General features: G+C 36.4%; 1 protein-coding gene across 13 annotated transcripts in view; it reads right to left on the bottom strand.

Moving 5' to 3' along the window:
• Nucleotides 1-25,566, bottom strand: part of PTPRK (protein tyrosine phosphatase receptor type K) — a 554,769-nt gene that overhangs the window by 346,239 nt on the left and 182,964 nt on the right. For all 13 annotated transcript variants that reach the window (XM_032407893.1, XM_032407895.1, XM_032407898.1 and 10 more), the window contains exon 3: nucleotides 6,457-6,728. In XM_032407893.1, the coding sequence (XP_032263784.1) occupies nucleotides 6,457-6,728 (272 nt within the window). The remainder of the gene's footprint in view (nucleotides 1-6,456; nucleotides 6,729-25,566) is intronic.

Raw genomic sequence — 25,566 nt, 5'->3', positions numbered from 1 at the left:
TTTGGAGATAGGGCCTTTGGGAATTAATTAAAGTTAAATGAAGTGATAAGGGACCCTGATCTGAGAGGCCTGGTGCCCTTATAGGAAGAAGAAAAGCTGTCTCTTTGCAACATGTGAGGACACAGTGAGAAGGTAGCCATTTACAAGCCAGGAGGAGTGCTCTCACCAGGAGCCAAGAGGCTGGCCCCTTGGTCTTTAGACTTCCCAGCATGAGAGAAGGACATTTCTGTGGCTTAAGCCACAGCCACAGAATGTTATGGCAGCCAAGCAAACTAATACATCTAGGAAAGAAAAACCTTGCCACCCTTCCTTCCTTCAGTGGGACACTCATGGCTGAATGAGGACCAGTATAAATTGGCAATGTTCCAAGAGCTCTTTTCCTCACTCTTTGCATGGCTGGTTCATGAGCATGCTCCTACTTCAGCCCCATCCCCAAAGATCAATCTTTGAGAGATTTTTTATTTAAGTAAACAGTCACTTGGTTTAAGTCCTAATCTTCTTAGATCCAAAGCCAAAAGTATCTCTGGAGTGTAACAATCATTCCATTGCCAAAACATCAGTGCAATACGTGTTAACATAAAGCTTTAAAAAGGAGACAAAAACCAGAAAATCCCATGCCTGTCCAGTTCTTACATTTTTTTTTCAAGCCGATAGAAAATGTTAAGAAGAAAATGGGTTGCAAAAGTTCAGTGTTTGTTTCTCAGTGAATTAGGGAGAAAAAAAAAAATGACACATTGTGCTATATTATCACTTTCCAGTTTCTGGCCAAACCCCTGTAGTTTTCATCATGCATCATTTTTGTGATTAATGATGTGCACCCAGTTAATGGAAAACAGCAGATTAGGTTTCCACTAATAGTTTTGGAAGTTATGTCTGCTTGCCTCATTTGGTAACAACTTCACTGTTCAGTAAGAAACTAATGGATTTAATCCCAAAGCAGAACTGAGTTTTATGCATACAAGACAGGTCAGATTTCCAGAGTAGAGAAAATTACACTTTTAGAGGTGTGTTGATCTTCAGTTGAAATTTAACACTGAGATAATGCCTCATAATGTTTTGGGTGTTTTTTTTTTTTCTTTTTACTTCTATTTGGTGATCAATTTGAAATTTTACAGTACTCACTTGAGGTCTATAAAAAGAGGTAGAATTAGCAACTTGTAACCATGGCAAATAAAAAAAATATGATATGATACTTCCTATAATTAGTATACTGAGCCGAAAAGACATTTATTGCTCTGAAGACACAGGTGAGAAACAGTTCCTTATATATTAGTATATCATTGCAACGCTTATGTCATAAAATTTACATTTGCTTGTTCTCTTTCACAATAGAAAGTGTTGGCTCCAAATAACTGTGGTTTAAGAAAAACAATGTGGTACAGTGAAAAGCATACTCATCTAGAAATACAGGAATCAAGAGATAAGAATTATAGTCCCATTTATGCCTTAAATTACTTTGGAAACAAATCTATCTTTTGTTTTCATTTTCCCCACTATATTTTACATTTATCTCTCTAAAGTCATTTAACAAATGTTATATTGTCTCAAGTCTTACCTCTGTGTATCTCGCATTTCCCATCTGGACTAGGCCCCCTAAGGGCAGACCCCACATCTGATTTACATTTTTATCTCCTCCAGTGCCTAGCTAGAATGTAAGTTTCTGGAGAAAAGGGACTTGCCTGTATATCCCCAGGGGTTAGCATGGTGAAACTTCATGTTAATAAGCTGTCAAATAAGTGGACATTTTATTTTTATTTATGTGAGAGAGAGAGCACGAGCGGAGTGGGGGGGAGGGGTGTTGCAGAGGGAGAGGGATGAGCAGACACCCTGCTGAGCAGGGAGCCCAAGGTGGGGCTCGACTCCACGACCTTGAGATCATGACCTAAGCCCAAGTCAGACTCTTAACTGGTTGAGCCACCCAGGCGCTCCAGTAGACATTTTAATAACAAAACCTAGGGGCACCTGGGTGGCTCAACCAGTTAAGCGGCTGCCTTTGGCTCCAGGATCAAGTCCCACATCTGGCTCCCTGCTCAGCGGGGAGTCTGCTTCTCCTTCTCCCTTTGCCCCTCCCCCTGCTCCTGTGCTCTCTCTCTCTCAAATAAATAAATAAAATCTTTAAACACACACACACACACACACACAAAACCTAGGGTCCTGGGATAGAGGCCTGTGATGGGCTCCCTGCTCAGCGGGCTGTCTGCTCATCCCTCTCCCTCTGCACCCCACGCCCGCTCATGTTCTCTCTCTCTCTCTCAAATAAATTAACAAAAATTTAAAAATATAAATAAATAAACATGAAACCTGAAAAGAATAACATGGAGGAGGACGGATGAATAGGCAGAGCACAGAAATTTTGAGGGCAGTGAAAATCCTCTATGATACTACAATGATGGATACATGCCCTAACACACTTGTTTAAACTCAGACTGTACAGCACCAAGAGTAAACCCTAAAATAAAATTACTATGAACTTTGAGTGATTACTGTGTGTCAGTGTATGCTCATTCATTGTAATAAATGTCCCGCCGGTGGGGAATGGTGATAATGGGGCAGGCTGTGCGTGTGTGGGCACAGGGCGTTTATGGGAAATCTCTGTACCTTCCTCTCCATTTTGCTGTGAACCTAAAACTGCTCTACAAAAACTAAGTTTTGAGAAAAAACAAACAAAAAGGAGAACAGCATGCTTTCAAAACAGAAGAAAATGCTGAGCATATATTAAACCCAATAGAGTTCGCAAATTTTTTATCTACTCATCATGTTAAGCTAAACACATACAATGTGTCAGATACCTTTCTAATCACTATAGATGATAGATAGATAGATAGATAGATAGATAGATAGATAGATAGATAGATAGATATGTATTGTTGATTTATCAGATAAGGAAACTGTACTCAAAGAAATTAAGGAATATGTTCCAGGCTGCACAACTGCTAAATAGCAGAGTCAAGATTCACCCAGAAGAACTGCCTCCAAAGTCCATGAGCCTTATACTGGTCTGGCAGGTAACCAAAACTCATAATTTTGCCTTTATTTCATAACTTCATGTATATTATTTTTTTCCTTTCTCAAATAAGACTTCAAGTTTCTTGGGGTTAAAAACTGGTATCTGCTCATTATTAAACAGTCCACAATATAATTAATTTCCTGGTCAGGCGTCTTCTGTTTAGGTGTCTAGCTAGTTGAAATTTCTAGGAAGGGTAAATCACACCAAAAATACACTACATCTGTTTCAGATTTTTAGTTCAACAAAAAAAGGAAAAAAAAAGAAGAGCTAGCTTATAGAGAGGTTTGGTTGTTTTTTAATCCACTTCCAGGAGTATGATTTTTATATAAAAATTATCCTATACTAATTAAAAGTAGTAGCACCCTGGGGTAATTTTCTTTTTGATTTGTTGTTGAAGTTGATGATAAGGAGTGTACTGGAGGCATGATTGGGTAACTAATGGCTCAGGCAAATAAAAGATATGATTTTCTACCAGAAATACAACAAAAGAAAAGGGAATTCAAAAAATGAGAAGGTTAAAAAAAATTTAAAAGAAGTTTTGGAGAGTGTAAAATCTCTGGAGAATGTTGAAGTTGAATAAACTGTGGAACCAGGAAGAATAGTTTCTATGCGTATCATAGCTTACTTAATCTGAGTCTAGGAAAAAAAAAAAGGCAGTGCTTCTTTAAGAATTAAAAAGTATGTAGGCTTCTAACATAGCACAATGTAATGGCTACATTTTAATTTTTAAAAATCCATAAAGATTCTGCATTAAGCAATAGTCGAAAGTTTTTCATGCTATTTCCTAATAGCAAAAATGCTACATAAATATAATTTATGTTATGCTGGTGTTTCTAATAACTGATATAAAGGTACAACTAGGTATCTAAATGACAGAATCAATGTAATCATCAATCAAGTAATCTACTGAGCACTAAGCACATGAATAAAAATAATCCTACTCTGTTTTTTGTTCTCATTGATTGTTAAGTTTTGTGGGTTAAGGAAAAATGATGTGGAAGTAAAGTAATTAATCACTTAAGTAATGATCTATTGCTCAAATTTCAATCTGCAAGAAAGAAACGTTTACCCACAGGTTCCAAGTTATGTAGTAACCTTTTTCTCTGACATCTCCAAAAAGATCTCACTGGCCAGGTTGAAACTTGCACACGTACTTTTAGTGCTGGTTGCTTACAACACTAAAGGTACACATAACCCTAAGGGAGCTTTGTCATGCAAAATGAGGCTGAACAAAGAAGAATCCAGTCCATGATAGTGTAACTCACATTAAAATTAATATTGCAGAAACGTGTGCCATAAGAAAATGTTATTAAAATATCAATAACTCAAAGACAGATCTTGCGAAAAATAAGAAAAGGTAATTAATTATATGTATGCTATTTCTTAGTTGTGAAGGCATATTAGCATGATACCCAGATATATTATTTGTTGGATTTATCAAAATCCACTTCAATGTTTTTCTTTAAAGATATAACTAACAATTTAATTCCTTAAAGAACAATCTATACAGATAGCAAATAGCAAACAGTGTTGAATACAGGCAATCTGACTCCAGAAACCAAATTTTTAACAATTCTGCTACTTTGTTATTTGGGTTTAAATTTATTTTAAGGAGGCTGAATCCTCTGACAGTTCCCTGTTGTTAAATCAGAGTTTTTCTTTTCAGTGTTAAGCTCCAATAACAGGTTCTAGTGAAGTCAGTGAAAGGACAATGCAATGTGAGGGTGAACCAGCAAATGACAACCCACTGTTGTCAGAGATGAGCCCACTGATCTTGCTTTCGTTGCCTTAGCATTAGTTTCATACACTTCCAGCCACCCACCTACCACATGCAGCCCTCACAGAGCTGTGGGCCCTGGAAAAGCAGATAGCTTTCCTACGCTGAAGAACAACATCCTTCAGCTCAAGAATAACAGAATCAACTAGTACCTGAAGAAAATCCATTAAGATCTCAATAGACACATAACCCTGAACAAAGAACCTTACCTGTGGAACGATACCTATGAAGTAAGAGGTTTTTCAATAAAATAGAAAAATCAACTCATGACAAAGCAATTAAAACAATGCATTGTGTTCCCTCTCCCAGGAATAAAGACAAGAAAGAAATTGTTCATTTTTAAAAAGCAGAAATGAATTGTTCTTAGCTTATAAATTACCCACTGACCAAAATAAAATATACTTTTACATAATGCATTCTCATTAGATTCTGTAACAAACTATAAATAGATAAGTCTTTTAAAAGTTTAAATCTCAAGACCTAACGCAAAAGTGAACTTTCAAAAGAGGTAATTTTCTATGTCCAGGGACAGGTTTCCCCTGCTATTGAAAGTATAGGGTCCTTATGAAACTTTTCATAAACCTAAACAGGATAAAGAAGCAATTATATTAACTTATATGGAAAATTTTTTAAGCGTTCCCAGATCCAAAAATAACCTCTTCGCCTTTTCTGATACCTTAGGACACATCTTGCTAACAGATGCACAAAATAAATCCAGATAAAGCACAGATGCTCAAACAGTTCAAAGCTATGGTAGCTTGATGCTAAGATGTTGAATGCAGTTCCTGGGGAAGGAGCGTGGCGGGGCTCCTGTTGCTACTGGGCTGTGTGCTGGCTGCTTCCATAATGGCTCGCTGCAAAACAAAGTCTGCACGCTATTTTAGCTTTTCACCTTTTTTCAGAAAAGTGGAAATCCTCTTTAGATTTCTTTCGGATAGCATAACTGTTTACCAAAACTTCGCTTTAGAAAAAGTAAAGTGGCATAAGGCAATATTTCAGAAAGCAGAGAATAGTTCTACTGAACCTTATAGGGAGGATTTTGAACAACTCTCCAAACTGGTAAATGATCGTTTTTTGTTAAACCATATAAAATCAGCCTCGCGAAACATAAAGTAGATATATTACTCATTGTCCGGTTTAATCATAATTAAATCAAGTAATTCTTGGGGGAAAAAAAAACAAAGACATGTGGACAACTTTTCCTTTTTTGTTTGCTTGTTTTGAAACTGAATGTAACCGACAAAAATGTGAATAATTTATTAAAAATGCCTCCCCCTTAGATGATATAATTCATGAAACACTATTTCATGTTTAGTTTCCAAATGTTATTGTCAGAAGTCAGCAAACCAATCCAGTCTGAATAATGCACTCAAAAAAAAGGACTTTTTCTTCCTGAATAGAGACATGGAAACAAATCTGTCAATAAGTAGCTCTTTGTCAAACAACCAATAAATTTCGTACCGAAAACTACTGTTTTTCAGTATGTGGAAATAGTCTCACTACTTTGAAGGTTGTGTGCCAATGTATTTAAACATTTCCTCAAGAACAGGGCAAGAGGAGGGGCGAAAGAGATGATCTCTGTTCCAGTGCGCTAGTATTTACCTCTGAGTATTACATACACTGTGAGATCCAATGACATGAAAACATAAACCAGAAAAGCATAGATGATTACCTGATATTCATTGGGCCAAAAGGTGCTCACTGCTAGCTCCGCCCGAAGCCAATCTCTACCCGTGAATCCAGTCACATTCCAAATTGGATTGGCAAGAGGTCCTTTATTCACCCTAACCAATATGTTCAAAGTGCCTGGATTCAACCCTTTCTGGCTGTATAAAAGGTAACTGAAATCAATACAGTGAGTGTCGTTCTCCTTCATTGTCGGCAGCTGAAGTCTGGCTTTTTCTCCAGGGTCATGATCTGAAGAGTCCACTATCATATAGGAACCTGAAATGACATTACATATAATAAAGCTAAATAGACACATAAGCAAAAGGGAATATCTAATAACAGGAAAAAATATGCTAAAAATAATACAAATCCATTTTGAGCATTAAATTTAACTTAAAAGGACTGTCTTCCAGAACAGATCCATAGAAAAATATCAAACACGTAGGTGAATTCAATTTTTAGTAAGTAACAGATATTGTTCCAAGTACGTAATACATATCAATTCATTTGCTCTGGTGAAACAACCTGCTTTACAAATTAGTAAACTGAAGTACAATTAGTAATTTACTCAAAGTCAAATAGAGTAGGTAGAGCCTGGTTCAAATCCAGATCCCAATCCTGTAGTCTTACTAAACAAAGGTCTTTCATTATCAAACATGAAAACAAACATGGCTTCCACAGAGGGGGCATCTTTCCTTTCCCTATCATACTACTCTTGCAGAGAGATGGGTTAACTAAGTGCAGGTACAATCCTTTCTGATTTCAGACCCCAAGGTCATCATTTACACAAGCTGGCTAACCACTCTGTACTAACCACTCTGAACTTAAGTTCAGGGAATAAGGATACTCTGCAGTGTACATATGAGGAGAGAAATTGAAAATGTCGATTTTTCAGATCTGAGAATCTGACACATAGTGGATTTGCCTACTTCTTCGAGCCCTGCCCACTAAGCTATCAGCTAACCACCACGGCTGCTGGCCCCAATTCTGCCATAGTCCCACCATACGCTCCTCCAGAGCTGCAAGGAACCAACCTGGTTTGAAAACACTAGTCTAACTCCATTACCTTTGATTTAATAAATATTTCTTGGTTGTCTGTCATAGGACATAAGAAGTCCCAACCTCACAGCACCTCCTAGTTCCACCAAACGCACAGTCTTAGTGCTAAGTACAAACATGGGACTTGAACATCAGCTGCTGCTATTAGTCCAAGGGCCGCTGCAGAAAAAAATCACCAGATCTGCTCACATCACTGTGGATTTTAACAAAGATACATATCACAAAAATGTCAATATGCCTATTTGTCACACTTAAGGTAGAACATAAATTTTATAGTAATTTTTTTTTCCCATAGGATGTAATTTTAACCAGAACGTATTAGGTATAGTATTACAGAATCCAGTGTTACAAGGATTACACTTGGACCTCTCTTCCTGACCAATCAACCCTGTTTCCTCCCTAAAACACAGTAACTTTTACATACCACACTAAATACTCAATGACTACTGGTCTAACTAGTTCGGTTAACCCCAAAAGCAAGTTCAAATCATGGCAGCTAAGAGGACTTTTACTACCTAAGAAACTGAAATTTCACATCTGATGAATTCCCATTCTAGAGCTCAGAACTTATGTAAAGATTTCACATGATAACACTATCAGTTATCAGGCAAAGTACAGAATACGTTTACTATAGTGATGGCTACTGACAGGACTTCCACTTCCTTTTCCCCAGTAGTCATCTTCTCTTGTAACCTGAAATTCTCTTTTTTTACTTCTTCTTGATTCTCACAGATTGCATGCACATTAATAGAATAAATTGGTCATGTATATTTTTGGAGAAATTATGTCTCTTTTTTTTTAAAGAGGATATCCTGGATCCCAATCCAATTTATACAAGCAGGATGTTTCTATTCTTGGTTATACCCACATTCTGAGGTCCGTGGCTGATTTGCCGACATGTGTTTCAGATTCACCCAAGCAGAGCTCTGACTAATGATTGCTTTAACAAGACCAGGCCTGAGATCTTAGACAAGTTACTTACTATTATTGGGCCTCAGCTTCTTTACAAACCTGTGACCTATTTCTCCACTGCCAGAACAGGTTTTTTTTGTTTGTTTGTTTGTTTTTTCAGTGATATAGTATGACAGTAGTGAATTTAAATTATTTTTACAAGTCTTCATCAATTACAGCTTCTGATTGTCAATTTCAAAGTAGTGCTCTCTAATTGACTTATGGGCTTTCAAACAGTTACTTTCTTCCATTATAAAATAAACTTCGGCATAAAATATGCTTTGTCAAACATCTTAATTACATACTGTGATATTTACCATTAACACCATTTAGCAATTTTCATCCAGTTGCACTTTTAAGCTATGATAATTTTCATATTAAGGAAATGGGATGAGCAAAGTATATTAATTTGTAGGAATTACCAATTGGATCATTAGAAAAGACAAAAGTCACAAAATAAAAGCTTGCTCAAGCTATTCCAGCATTTCAATACAAGTTAATTAAAAAAAAAAAAGTGCTGATATTTCATTTCTATAGAATGTTTCTTTCAATGCAGTCTAATTACTGCTATATTTTCTGAGTGTTATGAAATAATATGCATTTAGTTCATGGTTCCAGAAAGGAAGAAGCAAGCACTAGCACTCAAGAGCCAACCAAGCACTTCTACCAGCTGATTTCATATAGTGGCAATTTACCCAGTAGGCACCAGGGAGGTAGCTGCCTATTTGACGTAAGATTTACTTTCATCATCCCAAACACAGAGAACACTATGCTATTCTTATCAACTTCTAAAAATTACTTCTACAGTCTCCCAGAGTAAATGACTGTAACACTCAGAGTCAGGAAATTCTACGATATGCATTTCCCTCATTCTTTATGTCCTAATTTAAGCTTACTTGTTATAGTTCTGTCACCAGCTACCTAATCCCTCAGGTTTCTAATAAGAGTTCAATTCTATTTAGTTGTGATTTACCTAACTCAAGACTTAATAATGAAACATCTGTGTCAAACATATTACGTAGTAACTTTTAATGAATGTGATTTCTTTAATGTGGCCTTACAAATATTCCTTACAGTCACTGGAGCAACAGAGGTCTCAAATATATCATGTAAGACATAAAAGAAAAACTTATTAGGCTTATGATCACTTTTTTAAAAATGTATAATTTTTCTGGAGAGCATTCAGACAATGAGAATCAAAAACCTTAAAAGAGACAGATACCCTCAGCTGGTGATTCCAAATCAAAGAATGTAAACTAGATAAACAATTTGTATATGTACAAAGATACAGCTTAAAAAAAGATGTCCATCTCATCGTTACATTATTTAAAATAGAGAAAAACAGGAGTACCTGGCTGGCTCAGTTGGTAGAGCACTCGACTCTTTATCTCAGGGTTTGGGGTTTGAGTCCCACTGTTGGGTGTAAAGATTACTTAAAAGTAAAATCTTTTAAAAACAATAAAATAAAATAAAAAATAAAATAGAGAAAAACAAAAGTATTTTAAACGTCCAATAATAGGCAATTTGTAAAATTACGATAACTCAGTTTGATGAGTAATTCTGCAGTCATTAAAAACAAATTACTAAAACCACTTGATGAAAGATATTCACACTATGTTAAGTAAAATAAGCAGGTTATAAAATATTATACCCATTTTGAAAAACCACATATATAAACTAAATACAATTGTGTAAATGTGTGTATTCATATAGGTACACATGCACATGCACATATGACAGGAATAAAAGAATATATAGCAAATAGTTAACTGTATTATCAAAAGGGAGCTATAATTGTCTTCTCTTTTCTTATTTTCATGTACATTCACTGAATGTTCCATAATGAACATGCATTAGATTGGTACTTTAAAAAAAAGAGAGACTACGTGAATACTATCTTACAAAAGTAACGTCAAATGATAAATACTTAAGAAATAAACATAGGTATTTGCCTTTTAAAAATAAATCCTATTTGCATCCTACAGATTAACAGTGCCTTGGCTTTCAAAAGAAAAAACACAATACAAATATCAGAAACTTCTTATTTCAATTCATTAAAAGAGGGGGGCAGTGAGTAGACTAAATAGCAGTTTTTATTTAAAAAGAATAACCAAAGAAAACAAGTCCCATATTAAAAAATGCCATAGTCTAATATCTAGATGAGTAAATAATGTCCCATAGATGAAAATTTTATCTTTAAGATGTACCTCTAGGAATAACAACAACACAGGAAATAGGATTAACTGCACAGAAAATAATGAATGATAAATAGGTTTCCATACTTCATCTTAAAACTTTTATTTATATATATCCTTTAGTAACACTAACATATTTTTATTAAGTCAATTCTTATTTAAGATCCACTGAAGGTGCCCTGTTAACTAAACTGAAAGAAATTTCCACTTCTCTGCCTGGTACTGATGACCCTCCATGATCTTTGCCACTGTACCTCCTCCGACTTCTCCAATCTGACAGAGCCCTCACGACTTTCCCCACACACCATGACAGTTTTCTTCTTCAGAACAGGCTCATGCCTCTGTAAGGAAGCCTCCCTCATCTCAGCCCAGCGCCAATTCTTGCCCACTGATCTTCCTCAGCACCCCGTCCTTATTGAGCTTTCCCTGCCTTGAAGCTCTTTGATACACAGTCTGCCTTCCTGGTTCTGGCCCTTAATTATGCACTGCTTTTGTACAAATTTTAAATAATTTATACAGGCATTGTTTATCCCCCTCAGAAGAGTGATAGAAAGCACCTAATTTATTCAGAGTCCCATCAGCAGAGAGAAGCCACACAGAAAATGTAACAGTTGAAAGTGTGATATAAGAATCATAAACTATGAGACGTAGAAACTCTGAAGTTGCAAAGAGAACCCTAAAGAGTAAGCACAGTACCCAAGGAAGGACAGATGTGGAAAGGGGAGGGAGGCTGCTGAGAATCAGATCTCCTTAAAGAAGGTGTAGTTCTGCAGCCCACTGGATGATGAAGAAGGTTGCTGGGTCACTCAGGCCAGAGCTGTCCACAAGCAGGAAAGACTCCCATGCATCAGGGTGCCAGAGGCTGGGGGTGGGCTGTGCGCACGCGGGGAGGCCCACAGCAAGGTCACTAGGCCAGGGTTGGGGCCAGAAGCACACTAAGGGACTGCAAGCACTGTGCACATCACTGGGCCACTGCCAGCTCCTCAGTATTAGCATGAAAAAAACCAAAATAGAAGCACAATTCAAACAGGAGTAGAAGCACCTTCCTGCTAAAATCCTTTCAGCACCCTCTATGGACAAACTACAAGACATTACATGACAAACTACAAGACATTACATGACAAACTACGTAGTGTAACACTGCATTAGCTACAAAGGAGAAATGCTTCAATGGTCAACCTCCTCTAGCACAGAGCAGGTAATAAAGGGTGGATTTGGAGCTGCAAAAGCACTGAACTGAAAACTGGCACAGCATCGAATGAGGGCCTTGTATATGGTAGAAGTCCAATAAGTACTTGTTAGTTGGTTATCTGGATGACTGAATAAATGAGGAGACAAAGAGACCCGCTCTCAAAATATAACAACATATAACTGTTGAGGCAGTGACTTTACCTTTATGTGAGAGAAATTATCAGAAGATGTCAAAACAACAGCAATAATAAAACAAACAACTGGAACTGGTTTATGGTGCTTCTAGACAGAATCATTTGATGAAAGAGTATAATGTTTGGAAGTACACACTTAACATTTTTATGAGAGCCACTCTTGCGTATATGAAAAACCTTCTATTAGAGCAAAGGTTCTCTAATGTTTTAGTCTCAGGACTACTTTCACACTCTTAAAAATTATTGAGGACATCAAAGAGCTTTTGTTTCTCTGAGTTCTATCAGTCTTGACCATATTAGAAATTCAAACTGAGAAACTTCAAAAAGGCCTATTAATTCTTTTAGGATTAACAACAATAAATCCATCATATGGTAATCTAAATAACATGTTTTTATAAAAACTACTATATTTTCTAAAACAAACAAAAAATAATATGAAGAGGGGCGCCTGAGTGGCTCAGTCGGTTAAGCGTCTGCCTTCGGCTCAGGTCATGATCTCAGAGTCCTGGGATCGAGCCCCATATCAGGCTCCCTGCTCAGTGGGGAGTCTGCTTCTCCCTCTCCCTCTGCCACTCCCCACCCCCCAGCTCATACTCTCTCTCTCAAATAAATAAATAAATAATCTTTTAAAAAATAAAATAATACAAAGAGAGCATTGTTTTACATTTTTGCAAATCTCTTTCATGTCTGACTTAATAGAGGACAGCTAGGTTCTTGTTTTTATTTATCCATTCAATCTGTTGTAATATCAGATATCATGTATCCTCTGGGAAATTCTACCATATACTCATGAGAAAATAGGAGGAAAAAAGGGAAGACAATATCTTAGTGCTATTATGACAATAGTTTTGACCATGCTGAACCCGAAAAGGGTCTTCGAACCCAGGACCACATGTGGAAAGCCACTAAATATTAATATACATAATCCTTTTTATCTTTATGCTTTAATGAGAACATTATCAGTGATTTTATTTATATCACATCTACTTCACTCTTCAGGGTATAAAGATATACTCAATGAAATGAAAATCTTCACTGGGATGATAGACGGAGAATGAAAATCAAAAAATGTTGAATTTTTGTACATCAATATAACTAGAAAGGCTCTATTAGTCAGGCTTCATCAGAGAAACACAACCAACAGGACATACCACACACATACACACACACACAAAGAGATTTATTCTAGGGAATTGGTTCACATGATTATGTAGACTAAGAAATCCAGACCAACTACCCAGACATAGTTCCAGTCAGAGTCCAAAGGCTTGAGTAATATTCTATCCTAATAAGAAAAGAATTTTTGTGTGTTCTGGGGACCATTTTGAATAGCTACCAGAGCACCAACACACTGTGCAAAACAGTTATTTCTTGGCATTGAATGAGATTCCCCTAGTAGGAACAAAGAACATGCCAGAAACTGTTGGTGTGAAAAAAACAGAGACGCTGTACAGTAATATAGTTTTGTGCCCAGAAAGCTTAAGAAGAAGTAATCAGGATCTCTGGGTAGAGAGAACAGTGACAACCGAAATTGTGTTTTGGGGTCCCAGCCCATCCGGGATGATTTTCTTCTTTGTTGTAAAATTAATGTCTCTTAAGCATTTCTGCACTGTCGCCTTTGTGCTCGAGACAATGCCACTGCCTACTTTTTCGTTATGTTTCAGCTTTCATTTCCTTTATCCAAGCTTCTTCTCCTCACCCCATTTTTCTTCATCTGATTAGGTGGCAACATAATATACCAAGTGACTAAAATTAAGAACCTAGGAATCAGTTTGATTTTTCCCAGTCCTTCAATTGCCTGTTAGAATCCACTAGCAGTTTCTTTCGTCTCTATGTCCAAACTATGTCCTCAATCCGTCCACTTCTCTTCATCTTCACTAGTTTATCCAACTCCTCTCATCTCTCAGGAGGACTAGAACCGCTCCCAACGGGTTGCATGACTTCCACACTAGCAGCTGTACAATAGCTTTCTACAGACACCCAGATTCATTTTCTTCAAAACATACAATTAATCTTTTTTCATCTGTACAGTGCAATGAGAATTAAATCCAAACTCTGTACTCTAGCCTATCAGCTTCAATATAATCTGGCCCCTGCCTTCCTCTCTCATGTTATCTCCTTCTCCTTTCTTCCCTTACTCAACATGCTCCAGATACAGTGGGCTTCCTTCTGCCCATCAAAAATTCAAGCTTATGCCTGTCTCAGGTTGGAGTACTCTCCCCTCCACTGGATTACTTTTATCATTCAGGTCTTGGCACAAATGCCATTTATGGGTGTAGTGTTCCTTGGTCTGTTTAACTAAAGTAGTTCCTTCTAAGATTTTTTTTTTTTTTTTTTTTTGAGAGACAGAGAGACAGCACGTGAGCAGGGGAGTGAGGGGCAGAGGGAGCGGGAAAGAGAATCTTAAGCAGGCTCCATGCGCAGTGTGGAGCCCAATGGAGGGCTGGATCTCAGGACCCTGAGATCATGCCCTGAGCCAAAACCAAGAGTTAGATGCCTAAGCCACCCAGGCACCCCCTTCTAAGATTCTTTCTAATGTGTCATTCTTTGTTACTTCCTTCAGAGCACTTGCCACTTACTGAATTTGTTTACTTGAGTGAAAAACTTCACAAAAAATTCAGAATTCATGTATCTTGTTCATCTAAAAATCTAGAACAATGTCTGGAGCATCAGCGTGAAACTGAATGTTTTTATGACAAAATATGACCACTATTTATTGGTCTTTCCTGTTCTGCATATCCTTCGCACTTCTATAATGTTCTCTTACATACCAAATATACAATATATATCTGTGCATCTCCCCAGCCCCAGTGTAAGCTTTTGGAGATCACAAACGTTTTTTTCCACCTTGTACCTAAGAGGGATTTTTGTAGCTGTCAACTTTTGGTGAATTCAATTGAAGGCAAGCAAAAAAGGAAGAATCTCAAAAATAGTAACTGTGTTGGTTTTATTTCAAAAATAAAACAAAGAGGCAAAAAACATAGGATCTGAAATGACTTTAAAGAATGTTCTCAATCTTGACAATTCCCCCAAAAGGTTACAACATTTTGGTAAGGCTGAGATAGGTGTCCTCACTGTTTTGCATGGTCTATTTTACATTTCAAACTTTTACATTCTATTATTTCTTAAGATTGTGCCTCTCTTCTAATGGATTTCACTCCCTATATCATATAGTTTGTTTCCAAAAGACAGAATGAGACACACATTATAAAATGTCAGGGCGGGAAAAATAAACTTGTTCCTCAAACTCCAATACGAAAGGACTGACCTTGCATCTTAGCAGAATTCAATTTCCAACAACTTTTCTCTCCCTAAAATGTGCCTTCCATTGCCCTGGCAAAATATGAAACTGCTTCATTCACATTCTGCAGGAATAAAATTTCTTGTAATCCCTGAGAGGAACAGCTTTGTATTTGTTCTAGGTATTCAACTGACATTTGAAAATAGGACAGCTTCTAAAACTTTCAGACAACACAAAACACTAAAAAAAAAGGTTTCGTGTAAAATTAGCACAACATTTATCCTTCTTGGGAGACTAGTCTCCTCAGGGAGTTTACCTCCTACATGCTAAAATTTAGGAACCTGACCCAACATTGCGCTATAGTTTAATCGCCTTCCCCTACAACGTCTTAGAAAGTAAAAGCAGCAATCCACCTGGCACTTTCTTTGACCACCAAAATTTTCATCTTCCTCTGCAGGACACAGAAAACCTGTGCAGTAGGTTTATTAGACGTGTTACTGAATATCATCTGCCTCCTCTTGAGAGGAGGCTGATTTTATAATCTGCTGGGCTTTTCTCTCCAGGGTCTTTCAGGACTCCAGTTTTCGTACCTCCTACCCATCTCTTAAACTGTCTAGCTTGGGCAAATAATTTAACTTTTCTTGGTCTTAGTTTCCTTATCTTGAAATCCTTTAACTGCTGCGGTCTGCTCTCAGGACTAAATGAGATTGTCTACATGACATGCTAAAGCACACTGATTAGCTAGGTTCTTATTATTCGTTCCTTTGGATAGATTCATTCCTTTCTCCATCGAATAGTAGACAAAAATCAAACTGGAAAATGTAGGAAAATAACATTTTCAAAGATGAAAAATGAGATGACAATGTTATGGAGTAGTATACTTAAAATCTTCCAATTCACAGGCACCTGAACCTTTCTCAAGCTTTCTGTTTACAACCTACCCAACCCCTTTTGTCCCAGTGTATCAACCCTCCCTCCCAGCTCCTTCTTTCTATTTCTCTCTAACCTTCCTTTCTCACTTTCTTTTTTTTTTTTGAAATCTCATGTAAATATAGAATACTTTCCCCAGAAACATATACACACACAGACACACACCCCTTTACCGACAACTGTAAAGAACCACAGATCTAAGCTTAAGATCTCCTGTTCTAAGATTTGTCCAATTTCTGAAATCCTGGCACTCCTCCCATGGCTCTCCAACCTACATAGCTTTTATGTTATGTAGTAGTGAAATGTTTTAAGAAGCAGCTGCTAAAATGAAAAGCAACTTTAGAGAGAATAATCAAAGTTACATTACCCCCAAAAGTAAGGGAGTCTTGGTCCTGTAGCCAATTTTGTAATCATCACTTGCCTTTTCAAAGGAACCCAAATTGGAAAGAACAGTGAAAGGTAAGGGGAGGTAGTACCGCCTGCTGTCTCTGGAAACTGTCTAAAGACTAAATATCTTACTAACAATTCCAGCCTGCTGTCTGATATACTGGAGCCCTGTTAATAATAGAAGGCCAGAACTTAAGGTTAGTAGAAAATGACTGTACAGTGCTCTGTATTTCCATATAAATATATATTTTCAAAGTCAAAATACTCCATTATCACAGTATGTCTGAAGGTAGCAAACATTTATTTTAATATATTATAAGAACTGGCTTTATTTTGACTCAACATTGAGATAACAACTCTTCCTGAATAGGCAATTGGCAAGTAATGATCAATCAGAGAAGAATTCAGGTTGAACAAAATTTCTCAACTGAGTTCTCAGGTTCAAGGGGAATCAAGCTACAGGAGCAACTCAACTGGCAAATCAAGGGAAGTTGCTTCCTTTGTCAAACTACAAGGACCACTAAAGTTCCTGACTATACTAGAAGATGCTTCATAAAAGGTTCAAAAGGAAAGAATAGTATATACCCCACTGTCATCCAAATAAGAGCATATTCCTAGCTATGAAATGGTTAAGAATTTGTGCTCTGAAGTCAGAGACCTGACTTGGCAGCCTGGCTCTGACATTACCCACCCCAACCATCCACCTCTCCTCTATCATTTTACTGATGAAAATCTGAGGCCCAGAAGAGATAAGTATTTCAGATATAACAAAAAACACTGTTTGAGAAGATTGTTGCGGGGATTACAGAAATGGGAAATGGCAAAATAAAAACACGTTCCTACTTTTTTTTATTTACAAAGTATTATCTAAACCAAAAATCTGTCTACTTGTTTTTGAAAACAGTGCCTGTCTTAGAAGCCCAAGACAGACAAAGGAAAAGAAAACCAAAAGGGAATGAAAGCATAAAACATGAGGGAAAAAAATAAGAAACTGAGTTTAGAGAAAGGAAGAAAAGAGTCCCAGTGAGAGGAGAGAAAGACAAACTGCTTATACTTTAAAATCTAAGATGTGGGAAGACGGGACAACAGAGGGAAGAACAGAGTGGTACAGAAAATGGGGTTATATTTATTTTCTGTCTCCCCAAGTAGCTTCACAAACCATTCAAATATGATAAAAGAAACTGAGGCCCCAGGAGATAAAAAGGCAAAAAGAGAACAGTATCATCACCTCAAATGTTGAGATTGGTGTTTTTGGTCACAGGATGATTAATCATCTATAATTCAATGATTTAATATAAAATAAAATAAAATAAAATAAAATAAAATAAAATAAAATAAAAACACCAGAGACCCATTTATTAATTACTGGCTCTCCTGAGCCTACATTAATTTAAGGTAGTTCTGGTGGAATTAGTGGTTCTCAATACTAGAGCAAAGTAAAGTACCGAATCATATCACCTTAGTCTAAGCTATTCCATCTCTGGTGCTGCCAATCCAGCTGTTATTAAAAAAAAAAAAAAAAAATACCAAACACACCTGATCGGTTGTGAAATGCCATACTGGCCAATGGTGAGGAAAAGAACAACACACAAATTCTTCTCTGACTGTTGGTACACAATTAATTCAACTTCCTCTTAGCAAATACAATCACTCAAGGATATTCCTCCAACAAAACATTCCTTGTCAACATAAGCAGAAAGGCTGCATCATGCAAGTGACCTCCATTCCAACAGTGCTCTTTTTGCCCCGAGAGCAACTTAGGATTACATGAATGTTTTCATAAATGCTAACTTAAGGCTCAATGGATGAACACAAACATTGAGAAATTGTAGTTTCAGTTCCCACACTAACTTTTTAAAGCTTCCCTCTGGGGTGTACTGTAGAAGTTAAAATAGAAAATAGTTTCAGCCAAAGTAACAGTGGGAACTCTGACCAACAATCAAGGACAGGTGTTTCCCAACCTCCCCCTAAAGTAGGATGGTCTTTCTCTTATGGAAAAGAGAGAATTTTCAATAATTTCAAAAATTTGATTTTCAGATCTTTCAATCTAGTACGGTGATGCACTTTGGGCAAGTTAAAATAAATAGAAACACCTTAAGTACACAAAATAAGATCAAATTTCTCTCCCTTGAGAATAACCAGAAAGTAAGAATATGTCTCCAACATTTTTTTCTTCTAACTATAGTATTATCATGTATCTCCCTAAGAACCCTTTACATGACTTTAAAAAAATAAGGTAATTAAAAAAAAAAAAAAAGTCCTACAAACAGTGATTAAAGTCTGCAAGGACCATGAGCTGGCAGTGATCACTCCAATCATGGTGACCTACATCCACTAGATGCAACCCAATTCTATTGGATGAAGAATCAACTATATGCCCAAACAAAGATAAGGCAATATATTCTAGTTGATACTCAAAATCCTCACATCTGAGCCACAGAAATCTTGCACTGCTTATTTGCCATGAATTACCAGCATGAACTCACAGTTCATAATTCATAATGCTATAATATGCATTTTTTACTTGTTTACCCCTCCTTTTTGCTTAGAAGGCTTGTGGTCCCTTTTTCTTCCCTAGGCAGCTCAATTTCCACATTCTCCATGAATTCCTATAATTGACCATACAACTCTATAGGTGATTCACAAATTTTACTTTTCCTACCTTATAGTGTTATGATGTGTAGAATTTTCCAAACTCAATAGTAAACTTCTGAAGGTCTATTGCCTCTCATCATGCCTTTTTGCATAGTGATCTATATATAGCAGATATTCCATTAATGGAAATGATGTTGGAGTCTAACTGGACTATATTAATTAATAGAACTGCTTAATCCTGTAAAAATATCTAATAAGATACTATCCAACCTTCCAGTGAGAAAGATACTGAATATGTAAATTGCTAAGCATTATACAGAAATGTCAGGTTTAGAAAAGTTAAGTAACTTGCTCAAAACTCAATCCAAATCTAATACTAAAACCTTTTGCTTCTATATTACACTGACTATAAAAGTGAATAAGAAGTTTAGTTTACAAAGAAGTAATATAACTCAAATATTTTCAAACTGCATGGAAAACCTAGTAAGCAAGAATTTAAAGTTCTCTAACAAATACCATTTTAGTTCTTTTCCTTCATGGGGCTTCTTCCACATAGATGAGGTATTACACAAATGAGCAAAGCATCAACAAATACATGGCAAAACAAAACTGTGCTAATCTTTATAAAAGAGAGGCTGGTTATGGGATCATATAATGCAAAGATATGACCTCATCTAAAAAGCCTGAAGATTTTTCTAGGAAAGAGAAGTTGGAGCTGTGATATGAAGAATTGAGGGTTATTAGCTGATGAGAAGAAAGAAGATCATTTCAGGTGGTAGAAACCAGTAGTGCAAAGGACCTGGAGCAGGGCAGACTATAACAAATAAGAAGGACTGAATGTCTGGCTGGACTGGAGAAAATGAAAGTGATGAGGATGGAGATGCAGAAAGTAAAAAGACCAAGAAGGACTTATAGGCAAAGATAAGGAGTTTTAAATGTTATAGAACATTAAAAAAAAAAAAAAAAAAAGATTCAAGCTCGGGGAGGCAGAGATTGCTGTCCTAAATCAATTTTGGAAAATCACTCTTGGTACATCTACGCAGAATAGATGGCTGATGGGGAAGTGAGCAGAGTACTGAGCAAACAGCTGCAGCATTCTGGTAAATACTGGAAATCCTCGTGGTGCCTCCTTTCACTAGCCTCCTAATCAAAGTTCCTTTGGGTTGTCTGAATGCTGCAGATTTGGTCACCTGTTGATATCACAGCTATAAGGACGGCTGGAAAGGTAAGAGTCTGACTTGCTTCTGAGGCCATGAGAACTCAAAAAGCAAGAAATTCACCACATACAGGAAAGGCTGCCAAAAAGAATAATAAATATCATATGAGAAAGAAGGGGCATTAATTTTGTTGAGACATACCAGAGAAGATGTCAAGTAGGCAGTTGGATATATGATTCTAGATCTCAAAGGAAAGATTTTGGCTATAAACACATTTATGAAAAATCTACATGTATATTCCATAGTGCTATTGAGGGATGAGTTGTTTTTTTTTTTTTTTTGCTTTATATAAACATTTCAACAAAATCCTAAATACTTCAGAAACCTAATATAACAGTAAATGTTATTAATCAAATTAATGTCACACCATACTTTACTATGGCACACAGACTACAACAATCTGGTTGCAAATCTTTTTATCACTAATAGGAATAGAAAAACTATAGGAGGCAAGGGAGAAATCTATTCTAAGCCTCTAACTTATATGGCTAGCTCTGATAACTAAGAATGTTCTTACCATCTTTTACCAAAATGTTATTTCAATAGCAATTAACAATTTGGATGATTTCCAAGGCCGCACAACAGACTGTCTGCAGCTGGATGAAAGCCACTTAATCTTGCCACCCACAAGCCCACATAACTAGTTTGGGTACCTCCAATGTATTCACCTCTTTGACCCTCTCTAAACCTATCTTTAAATCCAAACAGCCATCTCCTGATTTATTTTTTCCAAAAACAAAACCGAAATTCCCTGTTGAGTATGCGCATATTTACTCTGATCAGCATTCAACTGAAAAGACAATGTGTTCCGGAAAATTTTTAAAAATTGACAAGATGCTAAAACAGACATATGTATCCGGAGGGGCAAAACTGGAACTAAATGTGACTGAAACATCATTGTGATTATCCTCTTCACAGTGGTTTTGGCCTAAAATTGCTTCCTGGAATACAGAAAAGCACATAAATACCCTTCTACACCTGAAAAATGAAAATAAGTAAATGAGAATCTAACGAACAAGTCCATGGTGACAAAAAAGCTGCAGTGACATCTGCATGAAGAAATTCACCCTGCTTATCAACACTGGGCTTCCAGGAAGGACTCAGGGCTCGGGACTTCCTTGGGTTTGGAAAAGGTCCCACGTGGGTGGCAGTCACAGCATCGGGCCTCTGAATTCTTCTTTTCCAGGTAGAAATGGACTCAGGATCAATTTCCTTAGGGTAGTGATGGAAAGAGTGGTTTTACCCACTTTTCTAGCTACCCAGGATCATATCTGGAATGAAATGCGAAGGTCACGATTCCTACCCTAACCGCCCTCCGGAGCAAAACCAGACCCGGAGGGTGGTGGTAGGAGAGAGGCAGGCTAGGGAGCTCAGCAAAAGAAAAATGCAGGAGCCTGAGAAATTTAATTCAACAAACTTAATAGATTTGTTCAGATGACCTACAAGAAGGATAAGATTTCTCCAGTGACTAGAATTTCCTCCTAAAATAAGTCATTTTGTCTAAGTATAAACTATTTCTTGGTTCTCTATCAAATCAGTAAAAATAGCTGAGAGTCCAAGGGTCTAAGTGTCAGAGTAAACCCATATGGCTCGTAACATAAACATGGGACCAGAAAGGCTTTCCAGACTTTCGCTGTTGATGAACATTTCTTTCAAGCACCAGTCTCACTATGTTGGTTTCCTTAAGGAGTGCTCATTCTAGCAGACCCAGCAACTGGGTAAGCATTATTACTTTTACCTTAAAAACCTCAGAATGTGCAAGAAAGCATGGTCTGTTAAATCCCTATGGGCGTGAAACCGTTTAAGAGTAAAACTCCTGATTCAGTGTTTCTCAAACATGAATAAAATACCAAGCTTTAAAAAGGAAAACTTACTCATAGACCTCAGTGTTAACTTGCAGATAGATAATCTCTGAGTATTAACTTATTATGATGAGTTCATTCATACAAACAAATGTGAAAAATCAATACAATTTAGTTAACATTTATTTAGCATAATTATGTTTTGTGGAATCAATGTTGCAAATATTACATTTAATAGTGAAAATATATACTTGTTTATTTTATATTTTACATTTCACTTTTGGGTTGGATTCTTTTTTTTTTTTTGGATTCTTTTCATTTTGATCACAATGAAACATCATTTGAGTCACTGTTATTATAATCTTTGTTACTTTTCTTCAATAGTGATTTTTAGTCACTGATCCATGCTTTTGATGGGCCAAAAAATTTAATAGCACATTCCAAATTACAATAATAAGAAAAATTTAAAGCCACTTATTAAAGTTTTTTGCCGATTATTTATTATATTTATTGTTAACAAGGTCTTTCAAGTTCATATGTATAAATTCAGGAGCTGCACAATATATATGGTAAAAAAAGTTATGATATCAGTTGGTATAAATATCACAGTTTACTTATTCTGAGTTTCCTATGCTTATGACATGTATTATCTGCCACATAGTACCTAAATTCTCCCATCACTTTTATCTACATGAACTGTTAAACCTTCATGAGTACCCTCAAGTGTGATGCAATCCATACTTTCATTTAGCAAAGATATAACATAAGCACAAATGCAAATAATGTCTCTGAGTTATTCCTCAATCATCCAGACCATCTTAACTATATATGAATTTTGGACTCAGAAAAATGAAGGCATCCAATTTTTAAAATTTTCATAGAACTCAGAGAATATGCCTATCGACTAGTTTGAGAAGCGCTGCCTTGGCTCACTTAGCAATAAACTCAGCTTCAAAGAAAATTTATCATTTACAATACAGATAACTGTAGACATGTACCAAAAGGCACACTGGAACAAAATTATGTCGACACAACCCTAAATTCATTTTCTTGGAAGAAAATCCATAACTCTCTTTAATTTTTCTGAAGAAAAACATTTTTTTAAAAAGATACTCAGAAGGATTAATCCCCTTAAAATAAGAACCACCGCTTTATATTCTGTGCCTTCCTCTTTGACCCCAGCTTTAGAATTTAATACTAACTAGAAAAGGCTTTGCTTCCACTTAAAGTAGTATAGAAAAAAATCAGGTAACTAATTTATGTGTTTCCTTTTCAAGCTGGTGCCAGGAAGCTTAGCATCTAATTTGATGTTCGACTAGAACAGCAATGTAGCCTTCAGTGGAGGAAACATTTAGTTTTTTTTGTCACACCTGGATTTTATAATCGTATTTGCATTCTTACTTGCCAGGAGTCTTTTTCCTTATTTATCTTTGCCATTTGGCTAACTATCTTTGAGGTAAGTCACGTCAAATTATTTGTGCAACAATGCAAGGTAAAACAAAGTACATAAATTAAGTAATGCATGATTAGTAAATAAAGATAGTCCCTACCCAAGTTTTCCCTAAGTGTCTACCTCACCTTGCCAAAAACCCAAAAGCCAATTCTACATAAAATTGTGAATGGACAAGTTAGTCTACTGTGATTGCCTGCTAAGCTATACCTAAGAATAAATAAAACCATCTACTGGCTATTTATCTCAATACTGAAACAAAGTTATGAACATAGTTATGGCAAGAAAAAAATGTAGTTACACCTCCACCCCCACATCAGCTCATCTTCCTTGAACAGTGTGTGCTGCCTATGGAATGGGGCATATTAAATTGTATCAAACGTATCAAAAATTGTAAACTGATCCCCACTTTTGGAAGAAAGCAGGAAATCCATATTGTGAATAAAATTAAAATAGTAGAAGCACAGGGGAAAAATTGTTATAAAATCAAAGGAGACTTTAAAAAATTACTTTTTTATTTTAATAAGCTCATTCTAGCAGATTTTCAGAGATCTTTTGATTAGAAGAAATCTTTTAATTTTGAAATCTTTCTATGCTACCAAAATCTACAGCGATCATCTTTCCATTGGTGAAAATTCACAAGTACTCCTTTTAAAGTCAGAAATGGAAGAAAGATATCGCCTATCTTTCTAATGAATGTTGTTCTGGATATCCTGGACAGCGCAGGAGATAGATGATATAAATGTATATATATATTTTTTATACCAGTAGATGGTTTGTTATCATTAATAAAAACAATACAAGGTTTTCTAACATGTAATAAGAATAAAATAAAGAAACAGAAGATGACTGGATTTACAGTTTTAAAAAGGTTATTCATTAACTCTACAGTACAGTAAAATAGCCATTAATAAATTCCCTTAGAATAAAAATTTTTAAATAGAAATTCAGCTGTTAAACCCTTTGTCCAAAAACATTTTATAAATTATGTGAAACATAGTTGTTTGCAATTTTAGCTGCTTCATAAAATATACAAGGGCAAAGTTCTTATTTCTCCCAAGTCCAGCTGAAATAAACAGGACAGATCTTAAGCTAAGAAACGTCTGCAATTTTGTCTGTTTTTCTAAGCATATAGTTAAGAGAATGAACTCTGGAGTCAGACCAAACTTGATTTTCACAACTCAGTTCCCCTTTTATAGAATCGGGCTCCTTATTGCAAAAGAGAGTTAACACCACCTGCCTTACAGAACTTTTGAGAGGCATATATGGACTGCACTTATCCCGTTAAATGTTTCAAATATTGCAGAGAAAAACAAATTTCTGTGCTTTGGTTTCTTACCTCGAAAATATGCCCTCACTCTTCTCACCCAAAAGGAAGCCCAACTCCCTCTCATGGATCTTCTGTTGCAGACAAGTTAACAAGTGTATCCTGATCAACAGTACCAAGGCAAATGTGCTCCTTATGCCATTCTCTCTGCATCCACCTATGCTGCCCCCTCTCTTAGAAACCCTTCCATCACCGCTTCTCCAAAGAAATCACACTTATCTTTCAAAAACCAACTCAAGTTACATAAGGATCCATTACGTAAGGATCCATGAATTCGTGAGCAACAGGAGATCTGTTTGCCAAAATACATAAGGTGATACCCCCCAATCTAACACTTATGCAGCCTGACAACAAAATTAAACCAAGATTCTTCAGTCTTTCTTCCAACCTCTGCAATCACCACTCATTTCTAAGGAAAGCTTTTGTTTATACTCCTTAGCTTTTGTCATACTCCTGGTGGACAGGGAGACTAAGAGGGGAAATTGTTAAATTAATCTAAGGAAACTATACATTTGTTTATTTAATAAAGGGCAGAAAGTTACCTCGGGAACAGAAAAATATTATCCTGAACAGAG

The sequence above is a fragment of the Phoca vitulina genome, unplaced genomic scaffold, assembly GCF_004348235.1.
Source record: "Phoca vitulina isolate PV1807 unplaced genomic scaffold, GSC_HSeal_1.0 scaffold9, whole genome shotgun sequence".
Taxonomy (NCBI): domain Eukaryota; kingdom Metazoa; phylum Chordata; class Mammalia; order Carnivora; family Phocidae; genus Phoca; species Phoca vitulina.
This window is presented reverse-complemented; position numbering and strand designations above follow the sequence as displayed.